Here is an 18,539-nt window from a genome sequence, read left to right on the forward strand (position 1 = left end):
TCGCCATGGTGATATTACACACATTTCCCGTGAGTCAAACACAGCCAGCCTGAAAACGTTAGTACTGTCGGGGTAATGAGGAGCCCTTCAGACTCCATTACTTCGGGCTGATCTATATATTTTAAATTGCAACAATGGATGTTAAGACTGTTTAGAGAGTGATTATGAATATTTGTGAACATGACTGTGAATATTTGAAGCATGTGTTTATCATTACAGACATCATCTATCTATCTATCTAAAGGGGTCTGTTTTGAAGCTCAAAATTGAACAAAATTGCTTCTGAAGTGAAACAAAAATCCTTTAGATCAGCCAGTGAATTACTAATGGAACCGGTTTAAATCAGGGGGCCATGATTCACAATCATTAATCTCTACAGGAGTCACAGCGTACGGGTGATGACAAAACACACACACACACACACACACATACATAAACTCTATTCTGAAGATTTGATAACCCATATAACACACAGTATGGGCTGGGGTGGTACCACAGATCCTGTGGACCACTAATTGGTACTGAATATCCAGTAGGACCAGTGTTAAAGGACTCAAACCGGAACCAGTTTGCCTCGCTGTGCTAATTAGAGCCACTGTTTGCTGCACTGATCAGAAAACAATGCCTCTAATTACCATCCACGTCCAGAGCCACCATCACACAGCACAAATACACTATATGTCCAAATGTTTGTGGACATCCCTTCTAATTAAAGCTTTCAGCTACTTTAAGTTGCACCCATTGCTGACAGAGATGCACACAGCTTGTCTAATCCCTGTAGAGGAGAAGCACTGCCAGTAGAATAGGACTCTCTGCAGGAACAGAGATGTCAGGCAGGGGTTAAAGTATCCTATATAAAGACCCCCCAGCATTGAGCTGTGGAGCACTCCAGAGTACTGTGTTCTCTGGAGTGATGGTTGGTGCTCCATCCAGTACTTTTGGAATCTCTTGCTGAATACAATCAAATCCTCACAGCTATGCTCCTCCAAAATCTAGTAGTAAGATAAACAGTAACTCCAAAAAAAGCAGGACCAACTCTTTTAATACCCTTGATTTTGGAAGAAACAATAAAAGAGTAGCAGGTGTCCCAATACTTTTGTCCATACAGTGTGTGTGCAGATACACTCATTTCTCAGCCTGTGCTGTACCCAGAACCTCCGAGCAGAAATCTCTCAGAAGTGTGTATAAATGCTCGTGCAGTGTGGAGCCGACGGCCCATTCGAATCCACTCCTGCCTCCGTCCTCCACTGCACCGACAGCTGGATCTATCTTCACAGCCGTGCTGATTTAGCAGCTTTATGGTTTTATAGGAAACAAATGCTGGTGAACTTCTGTCTCAAAAAGAACCTGCATACAAACACATCAGCAGGGGGACGACAGCCCGCTGCTGAAAGCCCTTGTGCACGAGTGCATCATTTTATAAATTTGCATTATATAGATTATACAATGTGGCGTATTAACTGATCAGATGTGCCTGTAGCTTCTCAAGTACACCTTAAGAAGAATTAGACCACTCATAAGTTGAACAGTTGGTTTGCGCTCATTTCCATGGTCAACCTCCACACATTTCCGAGGTCGCACGGTTACACTACACCCATTACCATAGTTACGCTACAATCGTTTCGACAGTCAAGTTACAGAAATGCCCATAAATATGCAGCATCCATTTCTATAGCCTCCATAGCGTCCATAGTCATGCAACACAGCAGTCATTTCCATGGTTACGCTACAACTCATCCCATCATGCTACTCCCACATCCATTTCCATGGATACGCCATACTTTTTCTATGGATGAATACACCCCTTCCCATAGGTATGCAACACTCATTTTAATGGTTACACTACATCCATTTCCATGGTTACAATACACTAGCTTCCAGGACTGAGCTACACTTGTCTCCATGGTGATGCAATGCTTTTGCCCCATGCTAGGCTCTTTTAACGCTATGCTATGCCTAGTTCCTTGGTTACACTACACCTATTTTCATGATGATGCTACACCTATTTCCAAGGTTACACTACACAGATCTCCATGGTTACGCTAGACCGTTTTTCATGGTTGCGCTTTCCCTGCATTTCCATGATCATGGTATTAGGGGCTCAGATATATTTGATTAGTTCCTGAAAAGAAGTGCTGCCAGTAGAATAGGACTCTCTGCAGGAGCAGATAAACATGCTCTGGGGTAATGTCAGGTGTGGGGTAAAGGGGTATAAAGCCCCCCCCAACACTGAGCTGTGGAGCAGTGGAACTACTGTGTTTTCTGGAATGATGGATCCATCATCCATCCAGTACTTTTGGGTTGAGGTGTGGTGGTGATGATCCAACATCCTGACCTCGCTCACACACTTGTCGCTGAATGCAATCAAATCCTCACAGCTACGCACCACCTAAATCTAGCAGAAAGTCTTCTTCCCTGGACAGTAGAGACAGTAACTCCAACAAAAGCAGGATCAGCTCTTTTTAATTCCCTTGATTTCAGAAGAAACAATGAAAGAGGAGCAGGTGTCCCAATACTTTTGTCAAGATAGTCTACATGCACATAAACTGAGAAATGTCCATGTCTATGACATTATTGGCTCAGATATATTTAAAATATTTGAAAATATGAATCAAATATTAGTGATTTATAGGTCAGTAACTGTGGAGCGCTGCTGCTGCACTGTGGTGCTTTGGTGGAGCTGGAGGAGAACCTCTCTCCAGAACCGTGTACCGCTGCGTAACCCGGCCCGTCATATTACTGTAAAACCCTGAAGTATTACTCCACCGCTTTAGTCCACATGCTGCTTCTGGATCTCTCGGCTTGTCCAGAAATGCATGAGTACAGCTGTCCATAAGGGTGTGCTCTTATTTGTATTTACAGCAGTGGAGTAAAAGTGAATTACACTCCCCAACTGTAGGGGGAGCTTGTGGGGCAAACCATCACGACCACAGACACTGACAATAACATTTTGAGGGGTTGTCAAACTTTTGTGCTGATTCTTGTGTTTGTGTGTTTGTCTCTATAGATAGATACGGTATGTGAATGTGTGTGTGTGTGTGTGTGTGTGTGTGTGTGTGTGTGTTATTGACTGTTTCCTCCCTCTTTCCTGCAGTGTGTGATGGAGTAGTACAGGTTGGCAGCGCTGCAGGAGGTTTGCCTCACTCTGCCTCTCTAACCTTCTCTGTCAGCACCGAGGAGACACACACAAACACACACACACACACACACATACCCATATACACACACATACACATACACTCGCCCTGCAGCTCCCACACACACACATACAAACACACACAAACACACACTGCTCAGCTTGCGAGGAGCTGAGCTTTCCTCTCCGCTTTTAGTCTCACGGTCTCTTCTAGCTTTACTATTACTGGCTCAAAGCCCAACACAGGCCTTGTAGAAACTTCACATATATTTCCATGGTCTGAACACCAATTCCTCCAGCAAGCTTCACTCAGACAGACCCAAATACCCTCTGTTCTGTTCCCATCGTTCACCGGCAGCTCCCTCAAGCTTTCACTGAACATGGAATATCTGATTCTAGTTGCTGAACACTGGTCAGTGAGTTAGAACATGCACCAGTACACCGGTGAGCTCTCCTCACTTTGTATTCCTTGATCATGTGGGGAAAAAAAGGAAGACACATGGTTGGAGAGGATTATTCTGGAGGAGTCTGGAGTCTTATTTAAACCTCAGACGTTTAGTCTGGTCTGCTCTGGATTGATGGTTGAAGTGAGGGGTGAAGAAGATCACCATCATGGCCAGATCCAGAGAGCTCTCTGAGGCCTTCAGAAAGAAGGTTGGAGATGCAGAGGAAGGGGTTTATAAAGAACTTAGAACAGTTAGAAATGTCCTAAATCATGTGGTTGGTGTGGTGCAAAAGTATAACAACACCACTACCTGCCACTGAGCTACCACACCATGTTGAAGACAGGGGTTCGATTCCTGGTCTGGGTGGCTATGCTGCGCTACACCAATAAGAGTCCTTTGGCAAGACTCCTAATATTCCAATGGCTCTCCTCAGTAATACGAGTAACCATGTAAGTCGCTCTGGATAAGAGTGTCAGCTGAATGCTGTAAATGTAAATGTAAATATACCAGTGGAGAACATTTAGCTCTAGATCACAGTTCGGCCCAGGAGCAGACCACAAGCTCTCAATCACAGTATCCACTATAAATTCATTATAATATCAGAGGGGGCTTGAGGAACATGTGAGACCATCTGTCCATAATCTGAAGCTGAAGCAGAGGTGGGCCAGGCAACATGACAATGACCCAAAACTTTAGTTTATTAGACATAACAGATCATTGCTTTCACACAAAAATACTGAATCTCCATTTTTGCCTATTTTCACTTTTTGAAATGATATAAATCTGGCAGTTATTCTTTATATTGTGTCCAAGTTTCAAAATGATAAATGGAGGGAAAGAGGAAGGTATGGGTTCTCACCTCATCCAAAGTTTGGTCTGGTAAGTTTACTATCACTGAGTAGCAGCACCAACATCTCAACAACAGTAATAGAACATATTCTCTAATGCATAGTTCTGTCAGGTAAGGATTAGCAATAGAAATGCTCCAAAATGTCTTGGAATAAAAAAAAAAATTACATTGACTTCCATTGAAAGTTAAGATTTTCTCCTGTCGTATTCAGAGCAACAACATAAGCTTTCCTTTCACATGATTCAGTTCATAATACTTGCGTCCCCTTGCCCCCTCATGTCCGAGCAGAACACAACCCCGACACTTTCACAGTCCAGGATGGCCACTGTACTGTTATGTGCCCATCTCCACATTTGAGTCTGACCAGTACAACAGACAAGATGATCACTGGGACACATTCTCAAACTGGAACAGCAGGAGAAATACCGAAGCAGGGGCAAACAAACTCCAGCTGCTCCCAGTTAGGGGAAGAGTGGACTGCAATGGACAGAAGCTCTCTCAGAGACTGCTGAGATCCTTACCTGACAGGACTGACGCTGTTATTAGGTCAAGGGCATTTTACTACTGCTTGGTCTGTTAAGTTTAATCAAATGTATTTTCTATCCCTCAGTAGCAGCACCAGCATCTCAGCCACGCTGAAGTTTGATAAACTCTGGATGAAGAGGGCGCCCACAACTTCCTCTTGAATGTATTTGTTCTGCTCTGGCCAGAAGAGGAAGCACTTCTTAATGCTCAGAGAGGCTGAAATATTAACCAGACCTGCCTGTCAGGTGTGTTTTATTTTATTGTATTTTATCATTTTTTTGTGGGTGGTGTTAGATCCTTCACCTAGTTTGTTCAGGTCTGTATCGCCCGAGGCTGTGCCTGCACCTACATCAAGCACCTGCCCAGAATAGGGTGTGCAAGAACTCCCACTGTGGCTAAACTACACATATATACAGTTTGAAGAAAGATCAAAGAGATAGAGATAGAGAACGACCAGGGAGGAATGAACGAAGAGGAATGACCAAAGGAAAACAACCAGAGAACAACCAGATAAGTATTTCCAGAAGAGAACAACCAGATGAGAATGAGCAGATAGAGAAGTATGACCAGAGGACGATGGCCAAAAGAGAACCTCCAGAGAAGTATGACCATTGGAGAACTTCCAGAGAAGTATGACCAAAGGAGAACTTCCAGAGATGTATGACCAAAAGAGAACCTCCAGAGAAGTATGACCATTGAAGAGCTTCCAGAGAAGTATGACCAAAGGAGAACCTCCAGAGAAGTATGACCAAAGGAGAACCTCCAGAGAAGTATGACCAAAGGAGAACCTCCAGAGAAGTATGACCAAAGGAGAACCTCCAGAGATGTATGACCAAAAGAGAACCTCCAGAGAAGTATGACCATTGAAGAGTGTCCAGAGAAGTCTGACCAAAGGAGAACCTCCAGAGAAGTATGACCAAAGGAGAACCTCCAGAGAAGTATGACCAAAGGAGAACTTCCAGAGAAGTACGACCAAAGGAGAACTTCCAGAGAAGTATGACCAAAGGAGAACCTCCAGAGAAGTATGACCAAAGGAGAACTTCCAGAGAAGTACGACCAAAGGAGAACTTCCAGAGATGTATGACCAAAGGAGAACCTCCAGAGAAGTATGACCAAAGGAGAATGACCAGAAGAGAACAACTAGAGAGGTAATATATTATTATTATTATTATTATTATTATTATTATCATTTGGCCAAATGCCAATCTCTGTTCACATGGTAAAAATGCAGTGTTATGCATGTCACTTAAGGGGCAACAGGTTCAGTTTAGTCCTTTGTCCATCCAACAGTTTCCCACAGTCCTGTAGAATGAAGGATATGGGCAAGTCAAGCCACACATACACAGAGTTTTTAACCAGGAACACACATGATGAGCGAGTGTGTGTGTGTGTGTGTGTGTGTGTGTGTGTGTGTAGGAGGCGGTGTGGATAGACATCTTAAAAAGCTGCATTTGAGACCTGTCTTCAGGCAGCTTCAACACAGACTGACAACAGAACTCTACAAATAAAGTCTTCATCATCTTTCGACCATCTCCTGACTCTCCTTTCCTTCAACCACAAAAATACATTTACAACTGCAGCCATAAAACACTGCTTACAACTCAGCAGTGAGAGAGTCTACCTATATAACACTGCAGACCTTTACAATAAACCCAAATACACAGAAAGTCAGCGGTCAGTCAGTGTGCCACTCACTGTGAAGGCAAAAGCATTGGACACAGTTACTACACAATTCACTTTTCATCCATTCATTCCTTGTTCCTAAATTTCATACGTTTATTAATTCAGTAATTCACCCACTCACTCATTCTTCCACTAATTCATTTATTTCTTTCCTTCATTCATTCATGAAGTCATTCACTCGTTCATTCAGTTGATAATCCCTTCACTCATTCATCACCCTAATTTACCCTTTCATTCATTTATCTGACCATTTGATAATTTGTTAACTCATTATCCAATTGATCTAAGTGATTAAATAACAAATCAATGCATTCATTAATTCATTCATTAATCCATCTTTCCTTCATTCTTACACTCATTTCTTCACAAATGCTTTCACCCATTCATGTGTTTGCTTATTATTTAATTTCTTTATTAGGTCATTATTTCAGTAATTTATCCACCCACTCCATCATTTATTCATGAAGTCACTCACTTATTCATTCAGCTGCCAATCCCTGCACTCATTCATTCTCTTATTTAACCAATAATTAATTCATTCATATGATAATTCATTCATTTGTTAACACATTAAATCATTTAACGATAATTTATGATCATTAATCATCAATTAACATCTCCATTCATCCATTCATTCCTTAATCCACCTTTTTATTCACTCATTCATTCAGTTGCTATTCCCTCATTTACCCATTCAGTATTCATTCTCTTGTTTGTTAACTCATTATCCAATCAGTTTATCAATGAATAATGGATTAATATTAATCCATTCATTGTTTAATCCATCCTCCCATTATTCTGTTACTAATTTATTTACAAACCCCTTCACTCATTCATGTGTTTGCTTGTTCCTAAATTTCTTCATTAGTTTATTAATTAGTAATTCACCCACTCACTCACTCTTTCACTAATTCCTTCATTCACTATTCATTTTTTCTTTCATTCATTAAGTCACTCATTCATTCAGCTGCCAATCCCTTCTCTCAATTCCCTCATTTAACCATTGATTCATTCATTCATTCATTTCATAACAACATCCAATCAGCTTAATTAACAACTCCATACATCCATTCATTCTTTAATCCACCTTTTTCATTCACTCATTCATTCAGTTGCTAAATTCACTTTTTTGTCTTTCCTTCATTCATCCATAAAGTCAACCATTCATTCATTCAGTTGCTATTCCCTCATTTACCCATTCATTATTCATCCTCTTGTTTGTTAATCAATCAGTTTATTAATTCATAATGGATTAATATCAATCCATACATTCCTTAATCCATCCTATATTACACTTATATTACATTTATACACTAATTAACATTAACTTCACTCATGTTTCACATGTTTGTATAACATGAAGAGCAGAAGTGGACTCCTAACATTAAAACTTAATGTTATTATTATTTTATATTAGTATTTCTTGTCATTTTGGAGCATTTCTGATGGTCTGTTTACACAGTGTGATCAGCAACTGCTTCAAATGATTAGGAAAAACAAATACATGTATACATATAAGTAGATACAAGGTCTTGTCATGCCAGTGGCTATGTGTCAAACAGCCTAATACTACATCAACATCAGTTCAGCTCTCAGTTCAGTCACTTTCAGCAGTGACTGTGTTGATGTAATGAACTGATTCACACGTTTGAGTCCAACAGAGTCAATGCAGCACTTTTTCCAGGGTCTCGTTCCCACAGTCGCTCAGAAAAGCCAACATGCCAACCGAGGAAGCCAAACTGATGTAAAGTACCCAGAGAAACCACAGGACTCTCTAACCTACCGGACCCGAGCTCCACAGCCCAGCTCCACACAGACACATAAGGAAGCACACAGCTGGGAATGAAAGACTGTTGCACCGCATGTTCAGAAGTCTGCTGTAACAGAGTTGAGGGACCGAGCAGTGCCAGAGTCCCGGCTGTGCTCAGGGTTGGCGGTACCGGCGGGCGTACATGCCCTGATAGAGCCGTGCAGAACACGAGTCTAGGAATAAATCACTGCTCTACCTGATCCTGCTGCTGCGCTGCTTTGGCCGGAGCGCTGGATTCCTTTGCCGTTGTCATGACGAGCTGTGCCGCTCGGATGCTGTGTGTGCGCCGGATGCGGTGTGCGCCGGATGCCCTGCGTGCCGGCTCCAAATATGCCAGAAAAGGGGGGGGGGGAGCTCCTCAGAGGCAGAGAGAGAGTGTGTGTGTGTGTGTGTGTGTGTGTGTGAGAGAGAGAGAAAGAGAGAGAGTATGGCTGCGTCAAAATCCGAGAGAAATGCAGGGAGAAGAGCGAGCCTCAGTCTTTCTGAACTGGAGTGAGAGAGTGTGTGAAAAAGAGAGAGAGACGGGACAGAGCGAGAGAGAAAGAGAGAGAGAGCGAGAGACTGTCACCGCAATCGTCAGTGCAAGCTGATAACTGCCTGGCAACCACCACAGGGAGGGAGAGAGAGAGAGAGAGAGTGAGAGAGAGAGAGAGAGAGAGAGAGAGAGAGAGAGAGAGAGAGAGAGAGTGAGAGGGAGAGAGAGAGAGAGAGAGAGAGAGAGAGAGAGGGAGAGAGAGAGAGAGACAGGGAGAGAGAGATGGAGAGAGAGAGGGAGGGGGCTCTTTTCGTACCCACTGCCTTTTACGCTCTCCGCCTCCAAGAGCAACACACATACATACACATGGTGTTAGTGTGTTAGTGTGTGTGTGTGTGTGTGTGTGTGTGTAGTGTTTCCTTCAGTAGGAGCGTGTGTAAATGCTCTGCTGTGCTCCACCTAACCTTGACACACACATGCATACATTAGTGATGTAATTGAGTATGAATACATTAATGGGAATGAACAGGTAGTCTGCTCAGATACACACACCAATAGGGGGCGCTCTTTTCTTGTTTTTTTGCAGGGGGGGGTTTACACGTAGATCTCAGTTTTTGACTGGTAGGAAACAACTTTTAACTTATTTGTGTTTTAACACACACACACACACACACACATTAGGGATTTAATAAATATAAAAAAACAACAGGTAATCTGACACCAATAGGGGGCGACCTTTCCAGTTTCTTTATTTATTTTTCTCAGGCAGATCTTAGGGCCTCGTCCACTCAAATCCAGATATTTTCAATCCAGATATTTCCATCCTTACAGAGATGAAGCCACTTGCATGAGCCTGATGCTATCCCTGAATGTGGTGATAGTGCCTCAAAATGAGCGACATCACAGAAAACACAGAGGGTTAATCCCCAATTACACTCTGCTCCCTATGGAGTGTAATTCACAGACTCTGAATCTTAAAAGAGCTTCATATACCTGAAACCTGAACTCTAGTGCTATCTGTGTGAAGACGCTGGACTTCCCATTCCTAATCCATAGGGTTTATATATATGATGTTGGGCAGCTGTAACAGTTTCAGCTCTTCTGGGAAGGCTTTCCCTAAGGTGTAGAACTGTAGTGTTTATGCACTATTTGCAAGGTCAGACACTGATGTTGGACAAGAAGGTGTTGAGGTCAGGACTCATGTGCAGGCCAGTCAAGTTCTTCTACACCAAACTTGCTCATCCATGTCTTTATGGACCTTGCTTTGTACACTGGTGGGGTGTACAGGAAGGGGTCGTCCCCAAACTGTTACCCAGCAAAGTTGGGAGCATGAAATTGACCAAAATCTCTCGATCTACTGAAGCATTAAGAGTTTCTTTCACTGGAACTAAGAGGCCGAACCCAACCCCTAAAAAACAACCCCACACCATAATCCCCCCTCAACCAAACTTTACACTTGGCACAATGCAGTCAGACAAGTAGCAATCTCCAGGCAACTGCCAAACCTAGACTCATTCATTGGATTGCCAGACGGAGAAGCGTGATTCGCCACTCCAGAGAACACATCTCCACTGCTCTAGAGTCCAGTGGCGGCATGCTTTACACCACTGCATCCGGTGCTTTGCATTGCGCTTGGTGATATACTGCATCCAAGGCAGCTGCTCGGCCATGGAAACCCATTCCATGAAGCTCTCTATGCACTGTTCTTGAGCTAATCAGAAGGCCACATGAAGTTTGGAGGTCTGTAGCAATTCACTGAGCTCCTGAGAACGACCCATTCTTTCACAAATGTTTGTAGAAGCGTCTGCATGTCTAGGTGCTTGGTTTTATGCACATGTGGCCATGGAATTGATTAGACCACCTGAATTCAAGGATTTGGATGGGTGAGTGAATACTTTTGGCAATATAGTGTATGTACACTGGACGTATGCAGTATTTCACTGTATAGGGATTAAAGAGGTGTTTAAGATTTTTCGGATGAGTTGAGGAGTTGCGGATGAGGTGGAATCGTGATCATTTAACATCCTGACCTTACTGACACTCTGGTTACTAAATGCAATCAAATCCTCACAGCAGTGCTCCTCTAAAATCTAGTAGAAAGTCTTCGTCTTCCCTGGAAAGTAGAGACAGTTATTCCAACAAAAGCAGGATCAACTCTTTTTTTTAGAACGAGCAGGTGTCCCAATACTTTTGTCCATATAGAGTGTGTGTGTATATATATATGTTATTTCTTTATTTATCATGTGTCTACCTGCACATTTGGCTGTTGTTTGGTTTTAATAAAGGCTTTTCGCACTTACATCCAGCCTCCTCACATCCGTGACAAGTATAGTAGCTGTTACTACTTTTGTTTTTCCAGGTGTATTTTTGGAAAGAAATTACACTGCAGTAAAAGAACTGCTGGAGAAAGAGGGGGAGGTTTTACTTCAGTGCAGGAATGAGGAGTTCTTAGATACACTTGACTGGAGTCCTGCACAGTTTGGTGATTTTTTAGCTTAAACACACTTGATCAGCTCAATAGCTAATCGTCAGGTTTAGTCGGCACTTTAGGGCAGAGAAAATAAACCAAACTGTGCTGGACTTCGGCCCTCAATTCTCCACCCCTGCTCTGATGGCTTTTGTAGCTGCCAAAAAACATCAACATGCCTTCATACTAGTGTTCATCTCAATCTACTGGAGAACGTGAGAGTTATTTCCTGGCCAGCACCACAAATCCTAGTGGGTGCCCTTGGTCATAATTCCTCTTTAAATTCAACAACATTTTTGGATAGGAAGGACAGGAGCAACAAGCAAACATTTGGGCACGACAAGAGCTTTCAAGCTTCAGATGACTTCTCAGGTCTCAGGTCTTAATTAGCTTGTTAGTGCTGTTGCTTGTTCACAGGCATCATTAAGTAAGGCCAGGTGCTGCAAATTTCGAAGCTTTCCAAAGTTTTATAGAGGTCTGAGACAAAAACAACAACCCACCAATTAGCCCCTGAAATTTAGGAGAAGGCTATAGGAAGGTAGGGAGCAGTGTGTTGTGAGGTAGCCGCTGCCTCAGTTTGTCATGTAAATAAGAAATGGCATTAACAGGAGTGGTGAAGGTGAAGTTGAGGTCTGGAAGACCAAGAATACCTTCAGAGAGAACTGCCTGTAGGATTGCTAGATTGCTTTGAAGGGAAAACCAACCAAATCCCCTGTTTGCTAGTATGGACCACGCTTGAGGGAGCTGGAATGGGGAGGCTGGAGTTCAGGGTGGCTTTAAGGTTGGTGCGTGAAGCTGAGCTTCTCATGACTGAGGTGAACTTGGAGAAGAAGGGAGGAGATGGGTGAGGAGGATCATGGTTCTTAATAACTCTACCTTGACTGCAAGCCTCCTTCAGGACGATTTAGCAGGCTCTGGACTGGTGCACAAATATGACCTTCATGGAAGAGCACGTATTTGTCACTGTACTATGTACAGCGAAATGCATCCTCCGCATTTAAGCCCGGGTATCGAACCCACAACCCTCTTATCAATAGCCCGCCGCTCTAACCGCTGAGCCACCACTGCCCTAAAAAAAGCCAGTGTCCTCACCACAAAGTTCAGCAGCAGCCATAAACAAGCCTGATGCATTTGGGAAACTAGTTCCTGTGGACTGATTTCATGAGAACACCACCTCTCCAACTGTTAAGCATGGAGGTGAATGCATTGGGTTTGTGCTGCAGCCAGTGGCACAGGGAACTTTTTACAGGTAGAAAGAAGGATGGATTTGATTAAACAAAGGCAAATTCTGGAAGCAGGCATCACACCATCTGTAAAAGAGCTGAAGATGAAACACGAATGAGCTTTTAGAGCAGGATAATGACCCTGAACACTCCTCTACATCCACAATGGACTACCTCAAGTGGCACAAGCTGAAGGGTTCTACATCTGTAATATCTATATACTGTCCCAGTACCCTCGTGATGGAAAAGAGGCTCAGTTTTGATGTTTGCGGTCCTAAACATGTAGGAGCTTTAGATGATGGACATGGGTCAGCATGGGCACTCTGACTGGCCTACAGCTTCACAAACCCTTATAAAGGAACAATCATTAAACATTTCTCTGATTTGTGCCACAGTAGCCTTTCTGTCAGTCCAGCACTTGCACGTCAATGAACCTTGGGCACCATGGTCTGTCCCCCCCTCGTACCACAACCAGAACGTCCTCAAACAGCAAATTCTATTCCTCACTAAATGTGCCTGCAGTCATATCCTGTAAATGAGGAATGAGCAGCCAACAGCAAAAGGAGATAGCACAGTGTCATGACATACACACACACACACACACACACACACACACACACACACACACATCACACTTACCCCTCCGACTGGTCTTAAACACACTCCAGTCAAGAGCAACCGGGCCTCGAATGAATGGCCTTTCCAAAGCAAAGGGAAATTACTGCATTCCCGCTCCAGAAATTAAGCGAGCATGATAACACAGCGCTGCGATGCAGAGTGGAAATTAAACGACTGGGGGAAAGAAATGTTATATTTGCATGTAATTTCTTTGTTATCACATGCTTGGAGGACGTTGGAGCAAAAGGGCTGTTTCTTCCCATTTCGGATAAAAGCGTGGCGTAATTAATTTCAGGAACACGTTCAATTAGACCCCAAATATTTCAAGGACGATTTGATTTTTTTTAGTGTTCTATTTATTTTAGTCCTCCGAACTGTGAGAGCAGCAGCGTAATGAGTTACTTTTGCAATTCAGCAGCGCAAATGTTAATTAATTACACTTAGTCTATCACCCGCTCCGTGCTTCTGAACTGGGCTTTTAATGAATTGGGGGCAAATGTGCAAGTTTCTTGCGTATATAGTGTGTGTGTGTGTGTGTGTGTGTGGATCATAATCTCCAAAATAGTAACTTTAAAAGGCAAAGAGTGGGCTATAGTGGCATAAATCACCCCCAGCATTGAGCTGTGGAGCAGTGGAAGAGCTGTGTTCTTCGGAATGATAGTGGTAGAGCTCCATCCAGTACATTTGGATGGGATGACCTGGGGAGTTGGGCATAAGGAGGGGGTGGTTATCACCCAACATCCTGACCTGAATGCAATCAAATCCTCACAGCAATGCTCACAGCAATGCTCCACAATCGGAAACAGTAGGATCAAAAGCAGGATAAGCTCTTTTTAAAACCCTGGATTTCAGAAGAAACGATGTATGAGCAGGTGTCCCAATACTTTTGTCCATATAGTGTTTTATGTGTGTATGCAAGTTATACATGAGTACCCCCATGTCTTCTAGGGTCACATCACATCTTCTAGGGTGCTGCCCTACAGAGCACGAAAATTAGCAGGAAGAGTGTGTATGTGTGTGTGTGAAGGACGCTAGCGGTCAAAGTCCGGCCTGTCCGGCAGCTTTGGAGGGACAGGGGGTCAAAAAAAAATCCCTGCATTAGAGAGTCAGGAAGAGTCTCACAGAGAGAAGCTCAGCCTGTTAAGAAGGTGAACTCAGAAGAAGTGGAGAAGACCTTCACTTTTACACACACAGTCAGACTTTGCATAGTATAGGGATTTTAGCACTGACTTCTAGAGTGTGTATTCAGTCACACACACCCACTCCATACACTTTCAACAGGTATAGAAATGTATAGTGTGTATTCAATTACAGAGCAAATCACGCATGCATACACACACACATTGAACCAATAGCAGCAGTACAATCCAAGAACCTGAAATTTCACACACACACACACACACACACACACACACACACACACACACACACAGCAAATATATTATTGCGCTGCGGTGGGTGACTGGGCAGCAATGAGTGGACACAAAACCAATCAGCGCTGACAAATGGCTTGGTCAGAAAATGATAGATGACCTTGTGTGACGGCTGGGTCTTAAACACACTCTGTGCGGAAGGTTACGGAGTAATTGAGTGACAGTGACAGGCAGGATGAATGGAGGCGGCATGCATTCCCTAATCTAATTAAACTGCTTCACAATGCCAAGGCCAGCGCCACCACACTAAAGCACTGTGTTAATTAAACAATTCCCCCTTCAGTCCAGCCACAGCCACGCATTATGAGCTGCAAAAATGATGATATCGATTATTATGGTGCTCGCCGCCCATGAAGCGCTGCAATTATAGGGCTGTGATTGCCGCTGTCGGGACGGCAGAGGTCTGTCTGCAGTAAATGACCATATTCAGATTCTCAAATAGCATCAGATCAGAACGAATGGAGCTGTAGTATAATCTGGAGGGCACTGTTAATGGGGTTGTAGTTTGTATATCTTGACGGCGTGTATGTGTAGACGCCCGCTCGTCCAAAGTCGCTTTTGAAATCAAGGGTGATGGACCTGTGGAGTTATGACCTAACTTAATTTTGGGAGATGGTCTACTCCCCTAACTATAGTCCATCAAGCCAAATAGCCAACCTAGCGCATCTGCTCCTGTGAGTCTGAGCTATTATGAACCCCCTGTCCCCCTTTATCACTGGTTCCACCATCAACTTTGGTGCAACCTTTTTTCCCTCAGTGGCTTTAATTCATCAGTTTCCAGCCAACTTCTTCAGGATTGGTGCAACTTCTACAGTCCAACATCTAACAGACCACATGGTCCAGCTCCTTGGATGTTGGTCATCTCAAGCTTATCACAGTTACATTAGAACGCACACCCACAAATGCTTGGCGCCCATGTAATTTTGGGCCTACGATTTCACACAACTACCCAGAAGCCGCTCTGAACTCAGAACCTCCCCGTTCTGGACTTCAGGGCGTGGGACATGCTAGCCAAGTGGAGTTCCCCTCAGCCCTAAATAAACCCTCATTCTCACTCCATTCTCACACCAACCAACCTCGCACATCTGCCCGTCTATCCATCCAAGTCCTTATGAACCCCTAGTCCATTTTGTCCGTCTCCACCACTCTCAAAATGCTTCCCACCTTGTTCCTCAGTTTACCACTGGTTTCACCTTCAACTTTGGTGCAACCGTTCCCCCCCTTAGTTTCCAGACAACTTCTTCAGGATTGGTGCAACTTCTACAGCTCAACATCTAACAGACCACATGGTCTAGATCCTTGGATGGTGGTCACCTCAAGCTTATCACAGTTACATTAGAACTCACCCCACAAACGCTTAGTGTCCATCTAATTTCAGGGCTTCGGCTTAATACAACTACCTAGAAACTTCTCTGAACTCCAGCCCAAAAAATTCAGGGTGTGTTCAGGGACATGCTAGCAAAGTGGAGTTATGACATGGGAGATGGCCCACACCCCAAACTCTCCCCCTCAGCCCTGTGTAAAAACCCACAGCCTCTTTCCATCATCGCACCGAAAAACCTCTCTCCAGTCACCTCCCCGTCTCCTCCCTTTCCTGCACCATTTTTCGGACCTCTCGCAGGAGTCCTCTTTGCTGCAGTAACAGCCACTACTCTTCTACAAAGGAATTATGCTAGGTTTTGAAACATTGCTTGGAGGATTTGATGGCATTGGGTCAGGTACTGATGATGGATGATTAGATATCGATCAGGAATGCCACTCAAACTTATCCCAGCAGTCCTCGCTGAAGCTCCAGCTCTTTAGAGGAGTCAGTTCCACTACTCCACCCCAACCCAGTGCTGCAGTGCCTTACAGCCCTCTATCTGGGGAACAGATGGGTACCATTGGGCACGATGACTTTAGGCTCATGTGTGGCTGCTCCAGAGAGTTCTATTCTATTGGCAATGTTTTTCTATGGAGATTAAACAAGCTGTGTGTGCAGCTAAACTGGGATGTCTGGATACCTTTGTACATATAGTGTAGATGGGCGTATTACATTTGGTGGAAACATGGGTGTGGCTTTTTGTATGTGTGACATTTCATGGCATGTCAGGTAGCACAGGTGTGACTGTTCATTTTAGAAGATTTATGACATCACAGATGTGGAGTTTATGATGTCATATGTGTGCATTTTATACGTGGTGCTAGAACTTCAAATTCAAGAAGCTTTATGTGCTCACAGGTGTGGGTAATTATGACGTCACATACAAGTATCACTGAGTGAAGTACTGTGCCTTCATAGGTGTGACATTTCAAGACACCACGAAGTTTTATGACATCATCGGTGTAAAGTTTATGATGTGTTGATGTGTATGATCATGTGTGTTCATTTCAGGTTTGGGGATGTCAGAGGTGTGGTTTTATGACATCACAAGTGTAGCTTTTAATGGCTCACAGGTATGGAAATTCATGACTTTGTGTTTCATGATGTCATGGAGCAAAATTCCATGAGATCAATGGTGTGAAGTTCCATGATGTCATATGTGTGCATTTCAGGTTTGGGGATTCAACAGGTGTGGTTTTATGATGTCACAAGTGTAGCTTTTAACGAATGACAGGTGTGGAATTTCATGAAGTTGTGTTTCATGATGTCATGGAGCAAAATTCCATGACATCAATGGTGTGAAGTTCCATGACATCATATGTGTGCATTAAAGGTTTGGGGATTTCAGAGGTGTGGTTTTATGACATCACAAGTATAGCTTTTAATGGCTCACAGGTGTGGAAATTCATGACGTTGTGTTTCATGATGTCATGGAGCAAAATTCCATGAGATCACAGGTGTGAAGTTCCATGATGTCATATGTGTGCATTTCAGGTTTGGGGATTCAACAGGTGTGGTTTTATGATGTCACAAGTGTAGCTTTTAACGAATGACAGGTGTGGAATTTCATGAAGTTGTGTTTCATGATGTCATGGAGCAAAATTCCATGACATCAATGGTGTGAAGTTCCATGACATCATATGTGTGCATTAAAGGTTTGGGGATTTCAGAGGTGTGGTTTTATGACATCACAAGTATAGCTTTTAATGGCTCACAGGTGTGGAAATTCATGACGTTGTGTTTCATGATGTCATGGAGCAAAATTCCATGAGATCACAGGTGTGAAGTTCCATGACGTCATATGTGTGCATTTCAGGTTTGGGGATTTAACAGGTGTGGTTTTATGACGTCACAAGTGTAGCTTTTAACGAATGACAGGTGTGGAATTTCATGAAATTGTGTTTCATGATGTCGTGGAGCGAAATTCCATGACATCATCGTTATGACGTTACAATACATCATGGCTATGGCAACTCACCACAGCTGAGAAGTTCACAAAGAATCACCTCACTGCACTTTCATTGCTTCATTGTATTTCATCACAAATGCAGAGCACCGGATTTATGACATCACAGATGCCTTTCCGAGCTGATGAGTGGCACCAGGCCTGCAAGACTGAACCACAAACAGGAGCTGCTTGACTCACAGCCAGTAGACAATTTAACGACCAGGATGACTGAAAATCTTCTCAGATTCATTCGACTTCATTCATGGGAATGAAGCCCATTTAGATGAGCTCCTGCTGGAGACTGGGCTGGTGTCTGAAAGAGTAAATTGCAGAGAAAGCGTGAAGGTGGCTTAGAGAAGCAGGTTCTGATTAATCCTCTCTGCTGCATGGTCTCCTGTGAGCTCATATTTCAGAGAGAGTGATGGCATGTGGCTCCTGAGGCAGCAAGCCGGCGGCGTTTTCCCAGCCGCTTTCCACCACCGGCAAGAACAGAGCAACAGGAGCCAAACAGTCAATTACACAGCACCCTGGGGAGGCTAACTTTCATCTTCAATTATTATCT

The 18,539-nt window shown here is 43.5% G+C and overlaps 1 protein-coding gene across 5 annotated transcripts in view; it reads right to left on the reverse strand.

Moving 5' to 3' along the window:
* The window catches only part of dpp6a (dipeptidyl-peptidase 6a), a 461,345-nt gene that overhangs the window by 205,962 nt on the left and 236,844 nt on the right, over positions 1-18,539 (reverse strand). The window contains exon 1 of one of the 5 annotated variants that reach the window (XM_072679275.1): positions 8,647-9,013. The exons of the other annotated variants lie outside the window; for them this stretch is intronic. Within the exon in view, the coding sequence (XP_072535376.1) occupies positions 8,647-8,703 (57 nt within the window). The 5' untranslated portion in view covers positions 8,704-9,013. Of the gene's footprint in view, positions 1-8,646; positions 9,014-18,539 lie in introns of those variants that run through there. 5 annotated transcript variants of the gene reach the window in all.

The sequence above is a fragment of the Salminus brasiliensis genome, chromosome 5, assembly GCF_030463535.1.
Source record: "Salminus brasiliensis chromosome 5, fSalBra1.hap2, whole genome shotgun sequence".
Taxonomy (NCBI): Eukaryota; Metazoa; Chordata; class Actinopteri; order Characiformes; family Bryconidae; genus Salminus; species Salminus brasiliensis.